The sequence below is a fragment of the Sphaerodactylus townsendi genome, linkage group LG10 (genome assembly GCF_021028975.2).
Source record: "Sphaerodactylus townsendi isolate TG3544 linkage group LG10, MPM_Stown_v2.3, whole genome shotgun sequence".
In the NCBI taxonomy this organism is placed as follows: Eukaryota; Metazoa; Chordata; class Lepidosauria; order Squamata; family Sphaerodactylidae; genus Sphaerodactylus; species Sphaerodactylus townsendi.
Window position 1 is genome coordinate 67,557,345 of NC_059434.1, and position 26,516 is coordinate 67,583,860.

The following is a 26,516-nucleotide window of genomic DNA, read 5'->3' on the forward strand; positions in this document are numbered from 1 at the left end:
CCAAAATGTGCATAAGTGAGTCTAGTGACCCTGTTTAGTACTAAATGTGTGTTGGCTTTGCTGAATGTTTGAAGCTGTCCAGCAAGGTCCAGGAGCTGCAAGCAAAGGGCCTAGAATAGGAGAAGCTTCTCTGTATGGAAGAAGAGCTTCGCTATATCCATCAGAAACTGAGGCTGGGGAGATGAAAAGGGTGGCTATAGTTCAGCGACTTCAAGGCAGAGAAGAAGAAAGAAGTGTTCTGGCACAGAAAAGGGATGAGCTGAAGCAAATGCTGGAGACGATTGGAAGAGAGAAAGATCAAATTAAAGATGACGTAGACGAGACAGTGGCCATGTTAAAGTGAATAAAATTCATGGGCCATGAATTTTCAATAGCAAAACTTAAAGCTGAAGAAAAACACCAAAACATTCATAGTGCCAAAATACAATCTAAGCAACATTCCTGATGAGTCTAAAGACATGTAAAGAACAGATTTGCATTACTAAGTTCGATTGAACATGAACCAGAAGAACTATGTGTTGAAACCACACATATTGTCAAGGAAGAATTTGCAAAGACCCTTCCTGTAACCAAAAGAAATGAAAAGCCTTGATGGATGACTGAGGAAATGCTTGAAATTGCGGAAGATGCAGATGAAGCAGAAGTAAAAGGTAACAGAAATAGAACCACAAGTTAAAAGTGTTCCAATGACTGATATGTAGAGATAAAAAGCTATTATAATACCTAATTTAAAGAAACAGAAAAGAACAAAAAAGAATTAACAAGTCTGTTCCACAGGACCCAAGAAATCAAAGGAAAATTTAAAGCACAGTTATAGATGCTAAAATATCAACAAGGAAATACGTTAACGGAACAACAAAATAAATGAGAGGAACAGTACACTGAAGAACTATAACAAGAGTTGAAAGGGTAGCAGATTACTTCAAAGAATAACCTTTTGAGGAAAAGCCTGTTTCAGAAAGTGAAATGAAAGTTGCATTGAGAGCAATTGGGAGAAACAAATTACCAGGAGCAGATGGGATATCAACAGCATGATTTTCAGTCACAGAAATGGAGTCCATCGAAATTTGCACAAGATTATGCCGACAAAATGTAAAACAAAACCATGGCTTACAGTTTGCAAATCAACATTCCACCTCTGGAAAAGGAGACCTCAAATACTGCAGCAACTATCAGATCATTGTGTTAAACTTCTCACGCATGTAAATTTTACAAGAAGGATTGCTGCTGTACATGGGAAGAGAAATACCAAATGTTTGGGTTGGACTGGAAAAAAAGGAAGCGGCACTAGAGATCATACTGCAAACTTACAATGGTTACTGGATCATATGAGAAAATTTCAGAAGAAAATCAGATTGTGTTTCACAGATTACAGCAAGACTGGGATCATGGAAAGCTATGGGTCACTTTGAAAGACGTGGGTCTGCCACAACAGCTGATTGTTCTGATGCTCAATTTATAATCTGGACCAGAGGCTACTGTTTCAAAAGAATGTGAAGAAACACAGTGGTTTTCAATTGACAAGGGTATCAGACAAGGGTGCATTTTACTTTCTTATCTGTTCAATCTGTATGTAAAACATAGTGCAAGGAAAGATGGATTGGTTATATGGTGGAGTGAAAATTGGAAGAAGTAACATTAATAATTTGAGACATGCAGATGACACCACATTACTAGCAGAAAACAGTGAAGACTTTTAATAACATCTTCTGAAGGTCAAGCAGAAAGGACCCAAGCAGGATTGCAGCTGGACATCAAAAGGACAAAAGTAATGGCTACTAAGGAACTGCAATGCCCAATGCGTCACCTGCTTCCCCCCCCCCCCCCCATCCTCCTTTTGACTTCAAGACCATGGTGGCAACTGTGGCGTCATAAAGGGCACTTTCAAGGTTTCTAGAGTTTCCCTAAGACTACTGTCGGAATCCTAGTTTCAGCCTTAAAAGAGAAACACTCTTAAAGCATGTCCAAAGTAAGTGGGGCTCTTTTTGGTAGCTTCTGGGAGCCAAACACGACTCCTCTACAACAATATTTCAGCTGCCTTGGCCAAGTCAAGCTGAGAACTGTGCTCTTCCTTGGATCTGGACCCAACTTCTGCCACGGTGTAATACTGAGAAAATAAGTAGAGGAAACCTCTCCAGCATCATCTACTGAAGTCATCAGCCTGAGGAGCATATGGGTGTCCTATTTTAAGATTTTCCATGAAAGAAGATTTTAAGAAAAGGACCTCTCAGTTAATCCACGTGTTAATATTGATAGGCTTGCTACTGTATTATTTTCTGCCACTATTAGACTGATGGTTGCTTTATTCTTAAATTGTTTTCTCATTTTTATTTGATTTGGACTTCCTCTGGCAGCTATCTGGAGAAGTGGCTAAGTGCCATTTAAAATAGAAGGAAATAAAGTGCTTTCACTCTTCATACTGCCCAGTCTGAATGCCTTTGAGGGTAACACTGAGACCTGACTTGTACTGGAAATAAGTATAGAATAGTTTTGACCACATGTTTCTAAAATACAACTGAACAACTGTATTAATAGGAAGCAGAAGGATTGAAATGAAATAAGGCACACTAGCAAAACTGAAATCTTCACGTGGTAGTCATTTTGTCTTGCTGGGTGTTGTTTTGTAATCTACCTTAGAGAGAGATGCACTGACAGGCAAGATATGCTTTTTGAAAAATAACCATAACATTACAGGTTCAATTTTTAAGATTCAAAGAAAAATGCCTTACTTGATTTAGTGTTAAGCTAGTAATAGTTAAATAACTGTGTGCCTGTTTTTTACATTGAAAGGGTTTGGTGTTGCAAGAACAGCTCAATAATGCTGATGGTTCCCTCAAAGAATACCACGATATGGTAGAAAAACTGAGATGCCAAAATTCCCTGGCTTTGAAAGTAGAGGAGGAGCTCAACCAGACCATTGAGCAGCTGAAGCAAAAGGTAAGAGCTGACCTGTCATTTGCATAACAGCACTGTAAACACCCTCCATCATTCTCATTTGAAATGAGGTTCCAAAGGCAGGAGAACTCATTTTCCAGATGACTGTTTTACAACTATTTTCTTCTTGGGCGCAGAAAGGGCAGTTGATGTCCTGGCTGCCATTTCAGAATAGAAGTGCCAACTCTTGGGGGCCTGAACTTTCTTTTCATGTTTGTTCTTTTACTCCAAGGCTGTGGACACTCAGGCAGAGGTGGAGAAGCTGCTGGAGAAAACCAAATCTCAAGAGCAGCAGGTTATTCAGCAGGAGAGCTTGATAGTCGAGCAAGAGGAGCAGTTTCGGAAACGGGAAGCAGAACTTGGAGAAGAAATTACACAGCTGAAAGACAAGGCAAGAAAATGACAGCTGATTGTGATATGTTAGAAATTATTTAACTGGTTCTGAAATGCATGTAATACGCAAAACGCTACCTCATTAACTAAAATTGCCTCAGAAAAATATATTCACTTCATATTCCAAGTGTTTTAAAAATTGAAATAAGCCACTCTCTGGGCCCTGACCTGAAACACCACAGACAGAAAGACATTACAGATATTTCTCCACAGTTGGGCAAAGTCATCCAGGCTGGTTAGGTTATGCCTCCTACTGTTCAAACTAGGCTATTCAAAAAATGCTCTGCAAGCTCTACTGGGCTGTAGGGGACCATCCCTTCCAATCTGAATAGAGAGTCGCTAGTTACCTATCTCCTCAGAAATCTATTAATAGTCTAGCTTAGCAAAAATTATTACTTACAAATGGATTCTGGAAAGTCTTCTAAGACCATTGCAACTGAGTCTTTGGGATCTGGAGCAAAGAAGAAGAAGAAAATTGAGCAATCCTCTCACAAGATTTCTCCTAAACTGAAGTTAGATTCTCTGAGAGGACATCAAGTCTTGGTTTGGGAGGAATCCCCAGAGCGAGGGACCAGTAGCAGGATGGACTCTTTGGCTAGTCTGGAGTCTCTAGAACTAGTATCTAATCCCTTTGGCTCCACAGAGCCCAGTTCCCAGACTAACTCCTGTAAGATCAGCAACACTGGAAGCAGTGATCCAGAATGTGACTCTGGTCACGTGATGAACACCTACCCAACAGGAGACGGTCTTATTTCTGGGTCTGGTCTCTGGGAAGGAAAGTCACCAAGACAACCATGGCATAATGGTTAAAGTACTGTGTAAGGACAGCCTATGAGGCAAGACTATGTGCCATTCCTTTGGGAGTGACGGCCTGTTCAACTAGATCTGCAGACATTTCAGCTGCTTTCTCTATGAGGGCTCCTACTAGCAAGTTCTGTCATGCAGCCACCTGGTCCTGCTTCTGCACATTTGTGAGACATTATTGTTTGGACCAACAAGAGTCTGTGGAAGCAAAGTTTGGAAGGAGAGTGCTTCAGCAGGTCATCCAAGGGGATCTGCAATGTGGGATCCTTGCCTTACCCTTTTCAGAAATGTAACTAGACATGTTTTCCTGTAGTGGTGGGTCCATCTTTCTTAAGCCACCAAAGGTGGAAGACTGTGGTATGTAACCAGCCTGAATGACCAAGCCCCACTGTTGGAGAATGACGCATTGGACTTAGCCTTGAGGGCATATTTTCTTTCAGTGGAACGAGGTCATCCACATCCCACCCTAACGTCTTACAGTAGTGCTTGTTATGGGACTGTGAACTTAGGACCAGGGCAATCACCAGTGGGCACTTGGAGATTTCATGACATCTTATTTAACTTAAAATGGGTGTTTCTACTGAATGCTATATTAAGATACTACCTGTGACATGTAAATACCACATGCATGCAAGAAATGTGTCTGTGTGATAAAATCTGTGTAAGTACTTGTGTCCTCAGTGCACCTTTTGAACCTTGTACAACTTGATATCTGTCTTGGGCAAACTGGCTTATTTATATTGATGTATCCACACCTTGCATCCCTTGAATGCAGAGTTCTGGGAAGGGGGCTTATGTTCTAGAGAACTGTATATGTCATTCTGCAACAGGTATCGGCAGAAAAAAATTCTTTTAATTTTGCCTCGCTAGTTGGAACAGCTGACTGAAGAATTAAACTTAGAAATGGCTGAAAACAACCGCTTGCTGGCTGAACGGAAAGCCGAGGCCGAGAGAATGCAGCAACTTGGGACTCAGAATTCTCTGCTTCAGAAAGAAAGAGATGACATCCAGCAAGCAATGGAGGAAGTTAAAGCTGAGAACGACCAGCTTGGTGACAGGTTGCGTGAAAACACTGAGAAGGTATCCGAGGCTTGTAGCTTGTAGCTCAGTAGCAGGAATGTGCTATCTTTGTGGCTTGAATTGTAATGTCAGAGTACAATTAGGGTGGGAGCCTTTTTAATTCTGGCTGCTCAGGATAAGCATCTCTCTGAGCCCTAACCTGAAATACAACAGACAGAAGGACAACATAAATATTGTTTGTACTTTGCTTTCAAACTGTAGCTGTGATAGTTCTTGTCTTGGGGACACAGGTATCTGTGAGGCATTTTTCACAGAGACTTTGGCAGTCACCTTGGGGCCTTGAAGTTTCACGGCGTTTATTTAACTTAAAATGACTGTTTCTATTGAATGCTATGTTAAGATACTGCCTGTGAAATGTAAATACCATACGTGTGCAAGAAATGTATTTGTGATAAAATCTGTGTAGGTACTTATGAGCTCACCTTTTGAGTCTTGTAAAGCCATCTATTTTGGGCAAACTTTGACTTTACAGGTAGACTGCTCTGTGTGCCAGACAGTGTTCTGGAGAGGGGCTTACGCACTAGAGAACTTCGTTATTCACCCTTTCCTATAAGACTGCAACAAATATCAGCAGAGGGGTTTTTTCTTTTAATTTTGCCTCATCAGGTGGAACAGCTGGCAGAAAAATTAAGCTTACAAATGACTGAAAACAACCACTTGCTGAATGAACGGAAAGCCGAGGCCGAGAGCATGCAGAAACTTGGCACCCAGAATTCTCTGCTTCAAAAAGGAAGAGACGACCTCCAGCAAGCAATGGAGGAAGTGAAAGCTGAAAATGACCAGCTTCGTGGGAGGCTGCGTGAAAACACTGAGAAGGTATCTGAGGTGCTTAAGCATGTAGCTCATCAGCAGGAATGTGTTATCTTTGTGGCTTGAACAGCAATGCCAGAGGCAAATTAGACAAGTCGGTCCAGCCTCTGTCACTTGATCAACAGTGTGTCATGACAACTGAACTTCTGAACACAGTTTTAATGTATTCTAGGAAGTGTTTGCCTGAACAATGTGCCATAAAAGTAACTCTAGTTTAGAGTGGCTTTCTTTATTCAATCAAATTCAGAAATGCAGCAGCAAGGCTGCTGATGGATGCAAACTACCAGAATTGCCTCTTGCTTGTTTTAAAGACCTTTGCTTTCTTTCCTGTTTGTAATTCAAAGTGCCGGTTGTAGCTAACTTTAAAAAGTTGTGTGATTTGAGATCTGGGTGCTTGAAGGATCACCTGCTCCCATATAATCCATCAAGAATTTTGGAGGTCCTTTTTGGATAATCCCTCCACCATCAATGTGATAGGTGTCAATTCAGGAGAGTTCTCTCCTCCAGAATGGCTTTCCTGTTGCTGTATTCCTGGTATTCTCAATCACTTGGCCCTTCTGTTCATTCAGGCTTTGTTTGTTACCATTCTACTGATGGTGATACTGGCTTCTAATGCCTATGTTAAACCTCCTGAAATAGTGGTAATTTTATCTTGCTGGGTGTTATTATGACATAAATTGCCTTGGAAAGATACATTGAAAGACAAGATACACTTTTTTTAAAAAAATAGCTTTAACACTAAGGGTCCAATTTTAAAGATGCAGAGGAAGATGCCTTAGTTTATTAGTGTTAAGTCAGTAATATTTAAATAACTATGTGACTGTTTTTTTTTAATTGAAAGGGATTGGAGCTCCGAGAACAGCTCAATAATACTAATGGTTCCCTCGAAGAAAACAACGATACTGTAGAACTGAGACGCGAACACTCTCAGGTTTTAAAGACACAGGAGGGGCTCAGCCAGACCATTTTGCAGCTGAAGCAAGAGGTAAGAGCAGGCTTGCCATTTACATAACATTTATAAATGTCCTCAGTCATTCTTATTTGAACTGAAGCTCCAATGGCAGGAGAACTCTTTTCTCAGATGATGGTTTTACAGTTATTTTCTTACTGGGTGCACAAAAGGCGACTGACATCTGAGCTACTGTTTCTGGATAGAGGTGCCACTTCTTGGGGGCCTGAACTTCCTTTCCATGTTTCTCCTTTTACTCCAAGGTTGTGGAAACTCAGGCAGAGGTGGAAAAGCTGCTGGAGAAAACAAGATCTCAAGAGCAGCTGGTTATTCAGCAAGATAACTTGATTGTCGAGCGAGAGGGGCATCTTCGGAAACCGGAAGCAGAACTTGGAGAAGAAATTACTCAGCTGAAGGAGAAGGTAAGAAAATGACTGACACAGGTGGCTGTGGTATGTTAATAATTTTATTTGTTGTCCTGAAATGCGTGTAATTCAGAAAACACTACCCAGAACGCTAACTAAAATGTTTTCAGAACAATATGTTCACTTCATATTCCAAAATTGAAATATGTAAGTACTGGTGAGCATGATCCTGTGAAATTTCATGGTGCATTCTTCATTCAATTTCATCTAATTTCCTTTTGACTGCAAAGAGCACTTTACCTTTCAAATTCTGTATAGCTTGATTTGTGCAAATAGTTTATTCAAGAAAATCCATTAACAGTAGTTGAAAAACAGTGGCATCCTTTAAACACGTTTACATTCTTTAGAGCTTTACTGATAAAACAAATTTAACTTAATAACCTATTATTCATCAACCATTATATCTGTAGCCACTGTTCTCCAATAAGGGGGTATACGGAGCAGAAACCAGATTTTTCAGGCAGCATTTGCAGAGGCAGAGGCAATTGGTATTATTCTTCCTGCACTGAAACAATCAAAATCACTTTGGATTTGGGTGGGCCCCTTTTAAATTCTGGCTATTCAGAATAAGCCATTCTCTGGACCCTGACCTGAGACACCGCAGTCAGAGAGACAATATAAATGTTTTCATACTTTGCTTTCAAACTATGACTAATGCAGGTCTTAACTTGAAGACACAGGTGTCTGTGAGGCATTTTTCACAGAGGCTCATTCCGCACATGCAGAATAATGCACTTTCAAACTGCTTTCAGTGCGCTTTGAAGCTGTGCAGAATAGCAAAATCCACTTGCAAACAGTTGTGAAAGTGGTTTGAAAACACATTATTTTGCGTGTGCGGAAGGGGCCAGAGACTTCGGCAGTCACCAGTGGTGGCTTGAAGTTTCATTACATATATTTAACTTTAAAAGGCTATTTCTACTGAATGCTGTGTTAAGATACCACGTGTGAAATGTAAATGCGACATGCATGCAAGAAATGTTTTTGTGTAATAAAAATCTGTGTAAGTACTTATGTCCTCAGCTCAGCTTTCGAGGCTTATAAAACAATTTATATCCATCTTGATCAAACTTTGGCTTTATGTGTAAACCGTCCTGTGTGCCGGGCACTGTTCTGGAGAGAGGCTTGTGTGCTAGAGAGTTTTTATTATTTTCTCTTTCCTATAAGACTGCAACAAATATCAGCAGAGGGGTTTTTTCTTTTAATTTTGCCTCACTAGGTGGAACAGCTGGCAGAAAAATTAAGCTTACAAATCACTGAAGACAACCACTTGCTGGATGAACGGAAAGCAGAGGCCGCGAGCATGCAGCAACTTGGGATGCAGAATTCTCTGCTTCAAAAAGAAAGAGACGACCTCCAGCAAGCAATGGAGGAAGTGAAAGCTGAAAATGACCAGCTTCGTGGCAGGTTGCGTGAAAACACTGAGAAGGTATCTGAGGGGCTTAAGTGTGTAGCTTCATAGCAGGAATGTGCTATCTTTGTGGCTTGTACGACAATGCCAGAGGCCAATTAGACTACCTGGTGCAGCTTGATCTACAGTGTGTTATGAGAACTGAAATTCTGAAAGCAGTTTTAATGTAGTTCTAGGAAATGTTTGTCTAAGCAAAATACATATTCTGGTGATGGGGCTGGGCTTCTTGATGGTAGTAAGCCTGCTGAGAGAGCTTCTACTTGGCTAGGCCTTGTCTGTATCTATGCTTCTAGAAGAAGAGGAGTAGTAGTTTGGATTTATATCCCCCCTTTCTCTCCTGAAAGGAGACTCAAAGGAGCTTATAATCATCTTTCCCTTCTTCCCCCCCCCCCCCCACCACAAACACCCTGTGAGGTGAGTGGGGCTGAGAAAGCTCAGAAGAACTGTGACTAGGCTAAGGTCACCCAGCTGGCATGTGTTGAAGTGCACAAGCTAATCTAGTCCACCAGATCAGCCTCCACAGCTCAAGTGGCAGAGCGGGGAATCGAACCCGGTTCTCCAGATTAGAGTGCATCTGTTCTTAACCACTACACTACACTGGTCCTAGAGTAGTGCTAACCTCCTGAAGTGCCAAAGCTTTGTAGGGAAGACTACCAGTATACACATTCAGCTTTCACTATGTTGAAGTAAGACTAGGGTCATATTCAGATATGCCAATGCAGCATTAAGCTTGAACGCTTGCTCCGTCCCTTTCTCCTCCCTTCTCATTCCATGTACGATGTAGGAATCCTGTTTTAAAAGTAACTCTAGTTCAGAGTGGCCTTCTTTATTCAGTCAAATACAAAAGTACAACAGCAAGGCTGCTGGTGGATGCAAACTACCAGAATTGCCACTTGCTTGTTATAAAGACCTTTCCTTTCTTTCCCATTTGTAATTCAAAGTGCTGGTTGTAACTAACTTTTAAAAGTTATGTGATTTGACGCCTGGATGTTTAAAGGGATTTTCTTAACTGGATGCAGAAAAGGCGACTGATGTCTGAGTTACCGTTTCTGGATAGAGGTGCCACTTCTTGGGGGCCTGAACTTCCTTTCCATGTTTCTCCTTTTACTCCAAGGTTGTGGAAATTCAGGCAGAAGTGGAAAAGCTGCTGGAGAAAACAAGATCTCAAGAGCAGCTGGTTATTCAACAAGAGAGCTTAATTGTCGAGCAAGAGGGGCAGCTTCGGAAACAAGAAGCAGAACTTGGAGAAGAAATGACACAACTGAAGGAGAAGGTAAGAAAATGACAGACACACAGGTGGCTGTGATATGTTAATAATTATTTGTTCTGAAATGCTTGTAATTCACAAAACACTACCCAAAACGCTAACTAAAATGTTTTCAGAACAATATGTTCACTTCATATTCGAAAATTGAAATATGTAAGTTCTGGTGAGCATGATCCTGCAAAATTTTCATGGTGCATTCTTGATTCAGTTTCATCTAATTTCCTCTTGGCTGCAAAGAGCACTTTACCTTTCATATTCTATATAGCTTGCTTTGTGCAACATCCATTACATCTGTAGCCACTGTTCTCCAATAAGGGGGTATACGGAGCAGAAACCAGATTTTTCAGGCAGCATTTGCAGAGGCAATTGGTGGGATTCTTCCTGCTTTGGAACGATCAAAATCGCTTTGAATTTGGGTGGGCACCTTTTGAATTCTGGCTATTCAGAATATGCTATTCTCTGAGCCCTGACCTGAAACACCACAGTCAAAGACTGCTCTGTGTGCCGAGCACTGTTCTGGAGAGAGGCTTACATGCTAAAGAGTTTTTATTATTCTCTCTTTCCTATAAGACTGCAACAAATATCAGCAGAGAGATTTTTTCTTGTAATTTTGCCTCACTAGGTGGAACAGCTGACAGAAAGATTAAGCTTACAAATCGCTGAAGCCAACCACTTGCTGGATGAACGGAAAGCCGAGGCCGCGAGCATGCAGCAACTTGGGATGCAGAATTCTCTGCTTCAGAAAGAGAGAGACGACCTTCAGCAAGCAATGGAGGAAGTGAAAGCTGAAAATGACCAGCTTCGTGGCAGGTTGCGTGAAAACACTGAGAAGGTATCTGAGGGGCTTATGCATGTCGCTTAATATCAGGAATGTGCTTTCTTTGTGTGGCTTGAACTGTAATGCCAGAGGCCAATTAGACTACCTGGTCCAGCTTCTGTCGCTTGGTCAACAGTGTCCTATGACAACTGAACTTCTGGACGCAGTTTTAATGTGTTCCAGGAAGTGCTTGTCTAAACCAAGTGCCATAGTCTTGCGATGAGGCTGGATTTCTTGACACCAATAAGCCTGCTAAGAGAACTTCTGCTTGGCTAAACGAGGACCTTGTTTGTATCTCTGCTTGTAGAGTTGAGCTCACTTCCTGAAGGGCCTGAGCTTTCTTGGAAAGACTCTTGCAGTAGAAGCACTCAGCTCTCAGTATGTTGAAGTAAGACTAGGGTCACATTCAGATATGCCAACTGAGAATGTCATGCTTGAACGCTTGCTTTGCCCCTTTCTGTTCCCGTCTCATGCCAAGTATGTTGTTGGAATCCTGTTTTGAAAGTCACTCCAGTTCAGAGTGACCATCTTTGTTTAGTCAATACAATAAAGCAACGGTGAGGCCATGGATGAATACAAACCACCAGAACAGTGTCTTGCCTGTTTTAAAGACCTTTCCTTGGTTTCCCATTTGTAATTCAAAGTGTAGGTTGTAGTTTGCTTTAAAAGATTATGTAGTTTGAGACGAGGGTGCGTGGAAGGCCACCTGCACCCATATAATCCTTCAGGAACTTTGGAGGTCCTTTTTGGATACACCCTCCTGTTTCTACTGAATGCTATGTTAAGGGTGTCTTATATATTCAGTAATATTAATTATAAGACCTTCTTGTTCATTTAGGCTTTCTTAGTCCATGAGGATTTTTCTTTCCATTAGACTGTTGGTGGTACTGGCTTCTAAACCTGTGTTAAACCTCCTGAAATGGTGGTTACTTTGTCTTACTGGGTGTTGTTATGTTATAAGCTGCCCTGGAAGATTCATTGAAAGGCAAGATACGCTTTAAAAATACAGCTTTTGCACCAAGGGTCCAATTTTTAAGATTTAGTGTTAAGTGTTTAATGTTAAGCAGGTAATAGTTTAGTTTAATTGTGTGATTGTTTTTTTACATTGAAAGGGTTTGGAGCTCCGAGAACAGCTCAATAATACTAATGGTTCCCTCGGAGAAAACCACAATGCTGTTGAAGAACTGAAATGTGAAAACTCTCAGTCTTTGAAAACACAGGAGGAGCTCAACCAGACCATTGAGCAGCTGACACAAAAGGTAAGAGCTCGCTTGCCATTTGCATAACAGCATTTATAAACATCCTCAGTCATTCTCATTTGAACTGAAGCTTCAAAGACAGGATAACTCTTTCCTCAGATGACTTTTCTACTGCTATTTTCCTATTGGGTGCACAAGTGATGCTCTAGCTTCCAGTTCAATACAGAAGTGCCAACTCTTGGGGGCCTGGACATTCTTTTCATGTTTGTTCTTTTACCCCAAGGCTGTGGACACCCAAGCAGAGGTGGAGAAGCTCCTGGAGAAAACAAGATCTCAAGAGCAGCTGGTTATTCAGCAGGAGAGCTTGATAGTCGAGCGAGAGGAGCAGCTTCGGAAACGAGAAGCAGAACTTGGAGAAGAAATTACACAGCTGAAAGAGAAGGTGAGAAAATGACTGGCGGGTGACTGGGGTGTTAACCTTTTCAAGTGATTCTGAAATTCTAGCTGGAGTTCCAGAACTGAGAGAGAAAGAGTGGATCCCCACAGGAAACAGGAAGGAGAATTCTTGTTTCTGTCTCCCTGGAAAAGTGGCAGGAATCACTTTGACTGTATATGTGCCCTGCAACCCTTGAGTGCAGAGTTCTGCAGAGGGGCTTATTTGCTTGAGACATTTCGTCATTCATTATTTCCCATGAGACTGCAACAAATATTCGTGGATTTTATCACACAAGTACAAAGAAAAGAAAAATATTTGTATTGTATCTCTGTCCTTCCAGGTCAGGGCGCAGAGAGCTGCTTATTCGAAACAGACAGAATTCAAGATAAGCCTCCACAGCTCAAGTGGCAGAGCAGGGAATCAAACCCGGTTCCTCCAGATAAGAGTACACCTGGTCTTAACCGCTCCACCACTGCCACTCCTGGCTCCAGAGCCTGGTGGAAGCTAACTACACTTGGCCCCATCCCCAGGGACATCGCAGTTCACCTCCTCCCCCATGCACTGGTGTCCCCTTGGATGTCAGCGTAGCTTCGTGGGGGTGCCATCTTCCGGGTTTCACCATCGTGGAGCTGTGGATCACACGGATGAGGGTGTCTTTGCTCTTTCTGCTGGTGGAGGTGCCCCTTGGGCTGTCAGAGGGGCAAACACTTTGGCATGAGCTCACGCTGCACCCATTTGGATTCGATGCAACTGTTTGCCAATTATAGTTAAGGGGGTTTTCTTCTGCACATAGCAAGCTATAGAGAAGTTGAAAGGCGAATGTTTGGTGGCCAAAAGGAAATGAGATAAAACAGGGGGAAGAATGCACTATGAAAATTTTGCAGGATTGCATGGACCAGTACTCCCATATTTCAATTTTTAAAACATTTGTCTGGAACAGGAAGTGAACATATTGTTGGGAGGGAATTTGACTTACAGAGGTAGTGCTGTGATTTCCATATATTTCAGCACTACTTAAATAAAACTTTTAACATATCACAGTCACGATATGTGCCCTGCAACCCTTGAGTGCAGAGTTCTGCAGAGGGGCTTACTTGCTTGAGACATTTCGTCATTCATTATTTCCCATGAGACTGCAACAAATATTAGCGGAAGGATTTTTTGTTCTTGTAATTTTGCCTCGCTAGTTGGAACAGCTGACTGAAGAATTAAGCTTACAAATGGCTGAAAACAACCTTTCACAGGATGAACGGAAAGTCGAGGCAGCGAGCATGCAGCAACTTGGGATGCAAAATTCTCTTCTTCAAAAAGAAAGAGACAGCCTCCAGCAAGCAATGGAGGAAGTGAAAGCTGAAAATGACCAGCTTCGTGGCAGGTTACGTGAAAACACTGAGAAGGTATCTGAGGGGCTTAAGCATGTAGCTTAACAGCAGGAATGGGCTATCTTTGGCTCAAACTATAATACCAGAGGCCAGTTAGACTACCTGGTCCAGCCTCTGTCGCTTGATCAACATTGTCTTATGAAAATTGAATTTCTGGAACCAATTTTAATTTGTTCCAGAAAGCACTTTTCCAACCAAGCACCATAGTCTTAATATGGGGCTGAACTTCTTGATGGTAGTAAACCTGTTCACAAAGTTTCCACTTGGCTAGATAGCTTGTTTATCTCATCTTCAAGAGTAGAGCTAACTTTCCAAAATGCCAAAGCTTCCTAGCGAAGGCTCTTCCAGCTTACTCCTTCAGCTCTTGCTATGTTGCAGTGAAACTAGGATGGGGCCCTTTAATGCTAAGGGTCGAATTTTTAAGATTGAAAGTAGAACACCTTACTTTAGTGTTAAGCCAGTAACAGTTAAATAACTGTGTGGCTGTTTTCTTACATTGGAAGGGTTTGGTGTTGCAAGAACAGCTCAATAGTGCTGATGGTTCCCTCAAAGAATACCATGATATGGTAGAAAAACTGAGATGCCAAAATTCCCTGGCTTTGAAAACAGAGGAGGAGCTCAACCAGACCATTGAGAAGCTGAAGCAAAAGGTAAGAGCTGACCTGCCATTTATATAACAGCACTGTAAACACCCTCCATCATTCTCATTTGAAATGAGGTTCCAAAGGCAGGAGAACTCTTTCCCCAGATGACTGTTCTTCTGCTATTTTCCTATTGGGTGCAGAAAAGACAAGTGATGCCCTAGCTTCCAATTCAAGACAGAAGTGCCGACTCTTGGGGGCCTGAACTTTCTTTTGATCTTTGTTCTTTTATCCCAAGGTTGTGGACACTCAAGCAGAGGTGGAGAAGTTGCTGGAGAAAACAAGAACTCAAGAGCAGCTGGTTATTCAGCAGGAGACCTTGATAGTCGAGCGAGAGGAGCAGCTTCGGAAACGAGAAGCAGAACTTGGAGAAGAAATGACACAACTGAAGGAAAAGGTGAGAAAATGACCGACAGGTGACTGTGGTGTTAACCTTTTTCAGGTGATTCTGAAATGCTAGCTGGAGTTCCAGAACTGAGAGAGAAAGAGTGGATCCCCACAGGAAACAGGAAGGAGAATTCTTGTTTCTGTCTCCCTGGAAAAGTGGCAGGAATTACCCAAACAATGCCTTTCTTAGCTCAGAGGTGAAGGACCCTTCATGTGTAAGTAACCAATGGTTGTTTCCTGTTTGCGGTAAGGTTGTGGACACCCAAGCAGAGATGATGAAGCTGCTGGAGAAAACCAGATTTCAAGAGCAGCAGGCTACTCGGCAGGAGAGCTTGATTGTCGACCGGGAGCAGCAGCTTCGGAAACGAGAAGCAGAACTTGGAGAAGAAATTACACAATGGAAAGAGAAGGTAAGAAAATGACCGGCAGGTGACTGTGATATGTTAAAAGTTTTGTTTAAGTAGTGCTGAAATATATGCAATTCACAGGGTTTGATTCCCTGCTCTGCCACTTGAGCTGTGGAGGCTTATCTGAGGAATTCAGATTAGCCTGTGCACTCCAACACACACCAGCTGGGTGACCTTGGGCTAGTCACTGTTCTTCTGAGTTCTTTCAGCCCCACCTACCTCACAGTGTGTTTGTTGTGGGAAGAGGAAGGGAAAGGAGTTTGTAAGCCCCTTTGAGTCTCCTTTCAGAAGAGAAAGGGGGGATATAAATCCAAAGCAGTGGGATATAAAGCAGTGGCGTAGGAGGTTAAGAGCTCGTGTATCTAATCTGGAGGAACCAGGTTTGATTCCCCGCTCTGCCGCCTGAGCTGTGGAGGCTTATCTGGGGAATTCAGATTAGCCTGGACACTCCCACACACGCCAGCTGGGTGACCTTGGGCTAGTCACAGCTTCTCGGAGCTCTCTCAGTCCCACCTACTTCACAGGGTGTTTGTTGTGAGGGGGGAAGGGCAAGGAGATTGTCAGCCCCTTTGAGTCTCCTGCAGGAGAGAAAGGGGGGATATAAATCCAAACTCTCCTCTTCTTCTTCTTCTTCTTCTTCTTCTTCTTGGAGTTATGCTGGCCAAAAAGGTGATGTAACTCCACTGAGTCCTATGCTGGGCTTTCCAGGTGGCTGGGGACTTTGTTTGTTTGTTTTTGCTGCCTCCCTGCGCCACCTGGAAGCCCTCAGAAGGTGACATGGCAGCATCACCATCCCCAGCCACCAGAACCCTGTAGATTGAACTGCCCAAAACATTTCCATCCTTGAAGTCACAGGCTTCTGTGGGGCATTTTTCACAGATACTTTGGTAATCACCAGTGGAGGAATGAGGTTTCATAACATCTTATTTAACATAAAATTGGTGTTTCTATCCTATGCTGTATTAAAATACCATGGGTGAAATGTTAAATCACAGGCAACAAATGTAAAAACCACATGCATGGGAGATATGTTCTGGTGGGATAAAGTCTATACACCTCAGCTCACCTAGTGAGTCTTGTAAAAGTATTGATACCCACGTTGGACAAACTTTGGCTTTATATGTAAACTGCTCTGTGTATCTTGTAACACTTGGGTGCAGAGTTCTGGGAAGGGGCTTACGAGCTAGAGAACTTTGCTGTTCTCTCTTTCACACAGGACTGCAACAAACGTTAGCAGAAAGGTTTTATTCTTGTAATTTTGCCTCACTAGGTGGAACAGCTGACAGAAAGATTAAGCTTTCAAATGGCTGAAAACAACCACTTGCTGGATGAACGGAAAGCCAAGGTCGAGAGCACGCAGCAACTTGGGATGCAGAATTCTCTGCTTCAGAAAGAAAGCGATGACATCCAGCAAGCAATGGAGGAAGTAAAAGCTGAAAATGACCAGCTTCGTGGCAGGTTACGGGAAAACACTGAGAAGGTATCTGAAACACTTATTCATGTAGCTTAACAGCAGGAATGTATTATATTTATGGCTTGAACTGTAATGCCAGAGGCCAATTAGACAAGACAGCCCATCCTGTGTCGCACAGTGTGTTATGACAACTGAACTTCTGGTCGCAGTTTTAATGTTCCAGGAAGCACTTTTCTAAACCAAGTACCATATTCTTGCGATGGTGCTGGACTTCTTGATGGAAGTGAGCCTGTTGAGAGCTTCCACTTGGCTAGGCCAGTGCCTTGTCTGTATCACAGCTTCGAAAATAGGGCTAACTTTCCAAAATGCCAAAGCTTTCTAGGGAAAACTCTGCCAGTAGATGCATTTAGTTCGCACTATGTTGCCTAGAGACTGAGATGGGCCCCTTTTTTAAGACTGAAACAAGAATGCCTTACTTGACTTAGTTTTACACCAGTAGTAGTTAAATAACTTTGTGGGTGTTTTGTTTTACATTGAAAGGGTTTGGAGTTGCAAGAACAGCTCAATAGTGCTGATGGTTCCCTCAAAGAATACCATGATATGGTAGAAAAACTGAGATGCCAAAATTCCCTGGCTTTGAAAACAGAGGAGGAGCTCAACCAGACCATTGAGCAGCTGAAGCAAAAGGTAAGAGCTGACCTGCCATTTACATAGCATTATAAACACCCTCCATCATTCTGATTTGAAATGAGGTTCCAAAGGCAGGAGAACTCATTTCCCAGATGACTATTCTACAACTATTTTCTTCTTGGGCGCAGAAAGAGCAATTGATGTCCAGGCTGCCATTACAGAATAGAAGTGCGTTCTTGAGGGCCTGAACTTTCTTTTCATCTTTCTCCTTTTACTCCAAGGTTGTGGACACTCAAGCAGAGGTGGAGAAGCTGCTGGAGAAAACAAGATCTCAAGAGCAGCAGGTTATTCAGCAAGAGAACTTGATAGTCTCACAAGAGGAGCAGCTTCGGAAACGGGAAGCAGAACTTGGAGAAGAAATGGCACAGCTGAAGGAAAAGGTATGAAAATGATTGACAGGTGGCTGTGATATGTTAACCTTTTTTAAGTGATTCTGAAACGCTAGCTGGAGTTTCAGAACTGAGAGAGAAAGGATGGCTCACCATAGGAAGAAGAAATTTTGTGCCTGCCTGCCTGGAAAGTGACTGGCACAGAAATAAAACGGAGCCGCAAAAGTCCTGGCATGTTGCACATTGTCTGCTTCAACTAGTTCATTGTCCTTTTAAATACATATTCTGCATTTTTAGTTCTCCAAAACAAATGCAGAACTGCAGAAGGATTTGCACGAACTGAGAGAGCAACTGGCAAAAGCCACTGAAGAAAAAACACCAGAGGACAAAGAACGAGAAGACCTTGAAATACTTCAAGCAAAAGTCTCAAAAATAGAGGTGAATAGCATTTACATGCATTCGTTAATCCTATTTTTATGACCCGGAAGTGCATTTAAGGGCTAGAGAGTAGGGGTGAGCACAGTTTTTTCCCTTAATAAATTTCTCGTTTTTAAAAACTAAAAAAAATTGTAAAGGCAAATCAATTTAGTCAACTTTTTACTGAAATTCGTCAGGCTTAAAAACCCAAACCTGGAATTTACCAGTTCTCCCCACCTTGGGTACTCAAGTCCACAGTGGCAGTGGGGAGAACTGGTAAATCTTGGGTTTTAAAACCCCAAACCCCTATTAGAGATTATTTGTTTTGAATTATCCATTTATTCCAGGAGACAGCTGCTTATTGATGCCCATTTCAATTCTCTTTGGTATGATTCTGAGAAGAGGGTTGACGTTTCTGTGCCGTTTCTAGATCTAGTCTTCTGATTGTTTATTTTAACCATTTACACAACTTCTGAGCTAGCGATCGAATGCTTTCTTTGCAGCCGCATCCACTTGCTTCTCCAGCGATGAAGCTGGATCCAGAATTGCCCTAGCCTTTGTGAGTGGTCCGAGGGGGCTGCTTGTTCCTTTTTACCAGTAGACCAGCTGGCCGCATCCAGCCCAATATTTGTAACTGAGGACCTTATTCTACTTCTTTTGTTTCAGGAGGCGCTGCAGAAATTTCCAGCGATAGAACAGAGATATGAATATCTTGGAAGAGTTGCTTGGAATCTGATGACTGAAGTTAACAGCGAAAAAGAACTAGTGACAAAAGTTCTTAAAGATGTTTCCCACGAGAAGGCAAAACAGATCAGAAGGCTCCAAATGGAACACGAGATAGTAAGCAACGGTCTCCAGAAACTGCTGAACAAAACACAGGTACCGGTTTTTGACACTTCGTGTATGTTCTGTAACATTCTTCACTATGTACAATATAAACTTGAAGGTTGGTTGCGTAATGCACAGAATTGTAGCTGCTCCCAAACTGTTGGTTCTTGCTTTCTTCCTTTCCGCATTTGCCTGCCTGCCCCTGGAAGCCTTCTGCAGGTGCATGTGTGTTTTCCAGAGGACTCAGTGTGTTTTCCTGAGGCCCGTTTCAGTTTATTTTATTTTTATTTTATTTATACCCCACCCCTTCCTGGCCGAGGTCAGGCTCAGGGCAGCAGTGGTATGAGAAACTCCCAAATGAAACGTAAAACCTGTCTCTCTTTCTCTCCGAATGTTTATGGCCAAAATCAAGTCCTGGTGAAATAGTCCTTGACACAAGACACAATCTCCACTTCCCTTTTATGTGGTTGCTACTAGTGTGATCCTGTTTCCTGAGCCATCAGCTTTTGTTCTGTCTTGTGTGTGTGTGGTGTTCTTCCTTTATTGCACTTAATCGATACGGGCTTGTAATATCCCTGTTAGAAAATTCTAAAAAGCCTATTATAATTGCTGGTGTGGGCAAGGGGTGGGAGGAAAGTCAGTGATTTGTCTTTTTCTTTACACCAATTCAGATAAACAGCCTTCCCTAAACTTTTTGTTCTTGAGGCCTCAAAATCAGCACTTGACTAAATGCCATTCCCACATTCCTGGTAACCCCTTTTCCATTTCTTACAGTTCCTTTCACTCCGACTGTGCAAGAGGGAGAAGGAATACTACAGCAGCATCAGCAGCTACACCATGGAGCTGCTTGGAGAGAGGAGAAAACAACACGAGCTGCTCACTCAGATTCAAAGCCTGAAGGAGCCTTGCCGTAACTCGCATGCAGCTGTATCTCAGCAGCTCTACCTCCCTGAACTGAGCCAGAACCTGGATTTCCATGTAGAGGTAATATTTTGATGGAACTCCCCGGAGACCTTAAGCTCTTATGTTGAGATGGCCCCTTAAGTTAGAAAATGTGACTTAAGGGTCCTAAGCAATGCAAGTGTCCTGAGCAGAGACTCTGCAGTAAAAAACAAATTAAGTAGGTTGACAACTATAGATGGTGGAGTGCTCAGCTTCTGGATTTCCCTTAAGGCCGTGGTGGCGAACCTTTGGCACTCCAGATGTTATGGACTACAATTCCCATCAGCTCCTGCCAGCATGGCCAATTGGAGCTGATGGGAATTATAGTCCATAACATCTGGAGTGCCAAAGGTTCGCCACCACGGCCTTAAGGAATGTGATTCAGTCATGTTGTTCTTGTTGAGTTTGGCTTGGATCCCATAGATCATGTCTGTTGACTGTGTCTCTGCACAAAACTCTTCTCCAGCTGGATTCGGGGAGTGTTAAGTGTCACATTCCTACACTGGGGATGTGTTGCCTCACATGTACATTGCATGCTTGAATGGTTGTAAGAAGCACGCTTCCTCTTCCTGCTATCACACCAACACATAAAACTCAGACTCTTGGTAAACCAGGACCTTGGGGAGCCCTGGTAAGGCTACCTCTGAGTACATGCAAAGAGCAGAACTTCCAGCTGAGTTAGCTCTTTCCACAAATGCATGTCCTTTTGGGAGAGGATTTCCTCCCACAGTCTGCTTTCTGAAACGTAAAGAAACTTTACTGCAAAATATTACGCTGCAGCACAGATAGAGAAAATAACCATCATAGTAAAAGATACAGAGTTAAGAAGATAAAAATAAAACCACGTATCTCACTTAATTGCATCCTGCTACTTAACCTTCAGGTGGGTTGAGCATATTTCCTGCTATTCCCACATCAAGGAAGGGTTTCCAGATGTCAGAACAGAGGTGACCCTTTCCCCTCTGCTCATTTCTCATACTGCATCATATCTCTTCTCATTTTGCTCCCCCTCTTTGCTCTCAAAGGAAAAGTTCATCTTTTAACCTTTTGCCCCTCACAATCAAGAAATCAATTTCACATGGGCTCTTCTTTTGCCATGGTCTTCATGGCACATAGCATCTCAGGGGTTTTTTTAATGCTTATCAGTCACCCTCCCTTTGGCTGCTGTGTCAAATGGTGAACTCTCAGTTCCTCCCCCAACCTTTGGGGAAATAAACCATCTGCCAAGGCTCAGAAAGCCCTGATTTTACCAGTAAAGATACCCCAGGAACAGCATGAGGGAAGTCAAAGGAGTTGCAGGAATGGGGAATTGGTTCTCTTTTCCTTAGCCAAAAGTTCCTGGTGGATCCAACCTTCTGTGTCCCCATAACATTTTGTATTAACATGGTGAAACGCGGTACTTTGACAGCACCAGCTATATTGAAAATTGAGAATTTAGGCTGGGATCCAGAGAATCATGGTGTTCATTCCATGTATGCAAGGTAGTTTGGCGCTTCTTTCTCAATCAGCCAGTGTGGAAACAGCCAGCATGGTGTAGTGGTTAAGAGTGGCCAACTCTATAACCTGCTGAACTGAATTTGTTTCCCTGCTTCTACACATGAAGCCTACTGGATGACCTTGGGCCAGTCACAGTTCTCTCAGAACTCTCCCAGCCCACATGGAGGGGGGCAATGGCAAACCACCTCTATTTGATTTGATTGCCAAAGCAGTCGTGAACTATGGAGGTGGAGTGCAAGAAAGGTGAAATGTATATTTGGCAACTGTCAAAATGCTGAGAAATGGGGTTGGAAGTCTGCTATGTATTTATTTATTTATTTATTTATTTATTTATATATTCGGTTTATAAACCGCCCTCCCCCTAAGGGCTCAGTCATTGTACACAGTCATTGGAATCATTATCAGTGTTGTAACAAGTGTAGCTTTCAGACTTTTTACCAAACCATGAGTACCAGAAGCTTGAATTTTAAAAAGGGCAAATAGGTACATGAAAGACTAGAAACAAAATTCCTTACTAGATTCTGTGTCGCTTTGTATGCAAAAAAGGAATGCCAAGGCTCACTTGAGTGTGTGACCATTAACAGCTTTCTTTTCTCCTGATGCAGCAAATCTGGAAAGATGTGTCACAAATGGAGGAAGAAATTTGCAGTATAGAAGCGATGTTGCAGAAACTGGAGAACGAGGGCAGAAAAATGGAAAGGCATTCAGTTCCTTTCGACGTGCAAGACTTTGAGACGACAGTGAAGCGAGACAACGAGAGGCTGTTCCCCGTGGGCCAGTTCTTGAAACCCAAACCTCGGCCTCTCATTGAAGCTAAAGAGGAACTGGAGTCCAAAAATAAAAATTACTGCAAAGAAACTGAGGCTTCTCTGAAGGCATGCAGAGAGAGGACGAGGGAATTGCATCTGGCACTTAATATGGCAAAGGAACAGCAAACACCCAGCGGTCATGCGGATCTTATCCTAGAAGATGAAAATTGCAGGCTGGAGAGCAAATTAAGAGCCCAAGATCAAGCCATGAAGGTACCAGTTGATCATATGCCAGAATAAAACAGAAACATCCACATGCCTTCTCTCCTGCTGGCTGTTTAGAGACGTCAGTGAGAGAGGGTGCTGTAGTCATAATCCTCATGGGGCTTTCAAGTTTATCACTGAGACACTGTGTGTGAGAGGGAGAGTGTGTGTGTGTGTGAGAGTGAAGTGCCATCAAGTCACAGCCGACTTATGGAGACCTCGTAAGGTTTTCAAGGCAAGTGGCTAACAGAGGGGGCTCCCTGTTGCCTGCCTCTACATAACGACCCTGGAATTTCTTCATGGTTTCCCACCAGGAGCCCCATGGCACAGAGTGGTGAGGTGCAGTACTATACTCACAGCTCCGCCCACAATCGGAGTTCAACCGCAGAAGTCAGTTTCAGGTAGCTGGCTCGAGGTGGACATCCTTCCAAAATAGGTAATTTGAGTACCCAGTTTGCTGGGGGTAAAGTGGAGATGCCTGGGAAAGGCAGTGGCAAACCACCCCATATACAATCTGCCTAGTAAACAGTGATGCAAGATCACCCCAGGGGTCTATAACAACCTGGTGCCTGCATAGGGAAGTGTCTTTACTTTCCCATCAGGGCCGACTCTTCCTAGTTTCTGAGACTGATGAGATCGAGCTAGCCTGTGCCAACCAGGTTAGTGCAGTGAAAAACTAGCCAAGAGGTCTGCAATCTGCAGCTCTCGAGATGTTCATGGACTACAAACCCTATCACCCCCTGCCAGCATAGCCAATTGGCCATGCTGTCAGGGGCTGCTGGGAATTGTAGTCCATGAACATCTCGAGAGCCGCAGGTTGCAGACCCCTGAAACTAGGCCGTTGTAAAAGCTGGTGGTCCAGATTACTGGATGTCAAAGAGGACATGTAGCTCTTGCTGAAAATAGTCCTGAATCTCTTTCATTCTTCCCACTGAAACCTAGAGATGAAAAATGCATGTCCTTGACATTCTTGGGTTCTCCGCCCTCTTCTGTCTTGGCTGTTGCCAATGTAATTGAGAAGCCAAATGCCTCTGCCCCCATGTTAACTTACCATTAGACAACCTGAAGACACCAGAGATAGAGTGAAAGCGTTGTAGAACTGCTTGTTTTCAGCAGCAGCATCAGTTTTCATGTACCTCTACAAGCGTGTACTGTTTCTTGTATTACTCAATCCACAGTGCTTGGTTCTCAGCTAACAAATGGGAAGATTGAACTTATTTGACACCAGGTGGGGTGTAACTACTTCATTTCACACACTGTCCACAGTGACATCATGTCTGGGTGCTTAAAAATGGAACCAGTACTGGAAGCTTCCTGTAATGTGGAGAGGCGGCATCTCCATACAGTGTCCGCCATTTTGAAAAGCGTGCTGAGGAGAATCTGTGGTGACTGCAAGTTGCTTTCTGGGTAGAAGGTGTACAGGGTTGCACTCAGATCCTTTCTGGGCGTGACTAGTGTTGCAGCGGAGACTGGGTGGGGTTCACTGCACGGCTTTCCCGTACATGTATTAAATTGCTCTTTTAAAAAACTCCTCTGTCTGAAAAAGAGGGTTGCCAAAACCATCTTCCAGGTTCTGAGCCACTGTAATTTAGGACAAGCTGTCCCCAATAGCAAAAGCACATGGATACCACTGGTGTGTCTCTGTTTGTTGCTGGTGATGCCAACTCTAGGTGTCTCGACCATTCAAATAACGGCCTGTGCTTGTTCAAAGGATTTGAAACTGACAATCCAAGGACTGGAAAAAGCAGCAAACGAAGCAAAGCAAAACCTTCTGGAAAAGGAGAGGCGAATAGCGGTGCTAGAAATGGAGCTCAAAGTGAGAGCCTCCAGGAGCGAAGTTGTCCGACTTCGAGCTGTGTTGGAGGAGAAAGAGAACGTCCTAACTAATACGCTAACAGAGAACCAGACTCTCAAGGTAAGTGTTACCTGCTTAATAAAGCTGCCTTCCTGCTTCCCATTATGGACAGGGGACCAGCATTCTCAAAGGGCAGAGCATTTGTAAAGCCATGTGGTCCAGCAGGAAGAACAGGACCCGAGCTTGCAGAGTGATGCACCACCCTTATCTTTTCAAGCCAAATTCAAGGAGGTGGTATTAACCTTTAACACCCCTTAAAAACCCTGTACAGCTTGAGACCAACCTCAGGCAGGACCCATGCGATCCTACCTGAACATTAGTCATCTTCAGGATATCTCTGTTCCATAACCCCTGTCATCAAAGGCGAGATTGGTGGCCAAATGTGAATGAGCCTTCTTGGTCACAGCACCAAAACTGACATTTCCTCTCCAGGGGAATCTCCTTTTATCATTGTCTTCCGCCAACAGATGAAAATGTAACTGTTCTTCTTGGCATTCCCTCAGTGACCCTCTTTTCTGTGGCAGTGGTAGAAAGTGCCATTGACGGCAATACCCTATGGCATCTGAAGCACCAATTCTGGTGCTTCAATTCCCATCAGCCCCTGCTGCATGCCAGCAGGGGCTGGTGGGAATTGTAGTCCATGAACATCTGAAGCACCAGAATTGGACACCCCTGCCATAGGGTCTTCAAGGCAAGAGACGTTTAGCGGTGGCTTTCCATTGCCTGCCTCCAGATGGGCGAGAACTTGTGACTGGCCCAAGGTCAACCAACAGGCTTCATGTGGAGGAGCAGGGAATCCAGCCTGGTTTTCCAGGTTAGAGTCTGCCACTCTTAACTACTTCACCACACTGGCTGTTCTCTTTCTTGTGCGTGTAATTTAATTGTGTATATGCAGGTGGTTTAATATTTTTGTTTTTATACTATGGATTTTTAAAAGCGTTTGTCAATGTCTTGGGCTGTTTGCTGCTTTAGGTACACCATGCTGTGTGAAAGGCAGCATAAAAGTGTTTTCAATTATAGTAAACAATGAAAGTCACAGACCAAAGTGAGGCTTTTTAGTATTCATTTGCTGTAACAAGTGGAGCCTTATGCTACAGGACTAGTAATGTTTGTGTGCCTGGTGGTTTAAAAATCCAAGGGCTTCGAAATCACTAATCTGCTACTGTACAGATGAGAAAATAGTAGGGTTTTGCTCCCATGTGTGACCTTTTTTCCTGTTTGCCCCATTTAGGCCCAGCTTAACGAAGGTGCTGAACTGTATAAGGAGGAGATTGAGGACCTCAAAACACAGCTTGCTAAAGCTGACATGACACTAATAAAGCAGTCCAAACGTTTTGACTGGCAGTAAGTTATTTAAGTTCCACATTTCTTGCTGGTGGCTTTTTCAAAATTTTGCTAGCTGAGATTCCAACAGTAGGTTTATTGGAATATTACAATTTTTGAATGCCTGAGATAGCATGATCCCTTGGTGCTCTTACCAGCTCCTTTTCTGCAGCGAGTGTATTGTACAGCACACAGCGGCAACATTTTCACTTCTCCCATTTTGTATTTGATCAGTGTCTTTCTGGCCTTGTATCTCAAACAGTGGATGGAGAAAGATTAACCCCACTTTGGGTCTTGCATTCCCTTTCAGAGGGGATCAAGTACCTTCACTTCATATTTATAGGCAGCTTAAATTATAGTACTGAATTCAACTTAATTGAGACTAAATAAATAAGGGAACCAAGGCCGGGCCTTCCTGTGTTGCAGCTCTTGTGTTTCTGCTGAAAAGTGAAGGCCTTATTTCTAAGCCCCCTGCAGTGCAATTCTAAGTCCTTTGAAACCAGTGATTTTGGAACAGGATTGTACAGTCGGTTCTGGTCAACCCTGGGTTTAATAATGAATGCTGCTGTTAAACTGTTTAAATTGGCTATACTACATGTTTTTAGGCTTGGATAGGAATGACTCTTCAGTACTTAACAGAAAAGCAACTATTGGGAGGACTTTGCGCAGTTCTTGTCATTGCATCTCAAAAAGGATACTGCAAAGCTACAAAAAATAGAAAACAGAGCAACCAAAGATGTTTATGGGGCTGGAGCACCTTTCCCATGAGTGAAAACTGGAGAGCTTGGAACTCTGCAGCTTAGAAAATTTATACATGAAGTAGAGAAAATTGATAAGAGAGAACTTTTCTCCCTCCCCCTGGAAGCAGC

General features: G+C 43.0%; 1 protein-coding gene across 8 annotated transcripts in view; it reads left to right on the plus strand.

Annotated features, from left to right (window-relative positions):
• CENPE (centromere protein E) overlaps positions 1-26,516 on the plus strand; it is a 59,852-nt gene that overhangs the window by 27,082 nt on the left and 6,254 nt on the right. For 2 of the 8 annotated variants that reach the window (XM_048510066.1, XM_048510068.1), the window contains 24 exons: positions 2,791-2,937; positions 3,167-3,325; positions 5,002-5,211; positions 5,818-6,027; positions 6,863-7,006; positions 7,234-7,392; positions 8,612-8,821; positions 9,918-10,076; positions 10,693-10,902; positions 12,000-12,146; positions 12,370-12,528; positions 13,710-13,919; positions 14,408-14,554; positions 14,784-14,942; positions 15,184-15,342; positions 16,610-16,819; positions 17,294-17,440; positions 17,665-17,823; positions 18,070-18,210; positions 18,856-19,068; positions 19,792-20,001; positions 22,062-22,478; positions 24,181-24,384; positions 25,556-25,668. In XM_048510066.1, coding sequence (XP_048366023.1) covers positions 2,791-2,937; positions 3,167-3,325; positions 5,002-5,211; positions 5,818-6,027; positions 6,863-7,006; positions 7,234-7,392; positions 8,612-8,821; positions 9,918-10,076; positions 10,693-10,902; positions 12,000-12,146; positions 12,370-12,528; positions 13,710-13,919; positions 14,408-14,554; positions 14,784-14,942; positions 15,184-15,342; positions 16,610-16,819; positions 17,294-17,440; positions 17,665-17,823; positions 18,070-18,210; positions 18,856-19,068; positions 19,792-20,001; positions 22,062-22,478; positions 24,181-24,384; positions 25,556-25,668 — 4,403 coding nt within the window. The remainder of the gene's footprint in view (positions 1-2,790; positions 2,938-3,166; positions 3,326-5,001; positions 5,212-5,817; positions 6,028-6,862; positions 7,007-7,233; positions 7,393-8,611; positions 8,822-9,917; positions 10,077-10,692; positions 10,903-11,999; positions 12,147-12,369; positions 12,529-13,709; positions 13,920-14,407; positions 14,555-14,783; positions 14,943-15,183; positions 15,343-16,609; positions 16,820-17,293; positions 17,441-17,664; positions 17,824-18,069; positions 18,211-18,855; positions 19,069-19,791; positions 20,002-22,061; positions 22,479-24,180; positions 24,385-25,555; positions 25,669-26,516) is intronic. The other 6 variants (XM_048510067.1, XM_048510073.1, XM_048510069.1 and 3 more) reach the window with 6 other exon arrangements.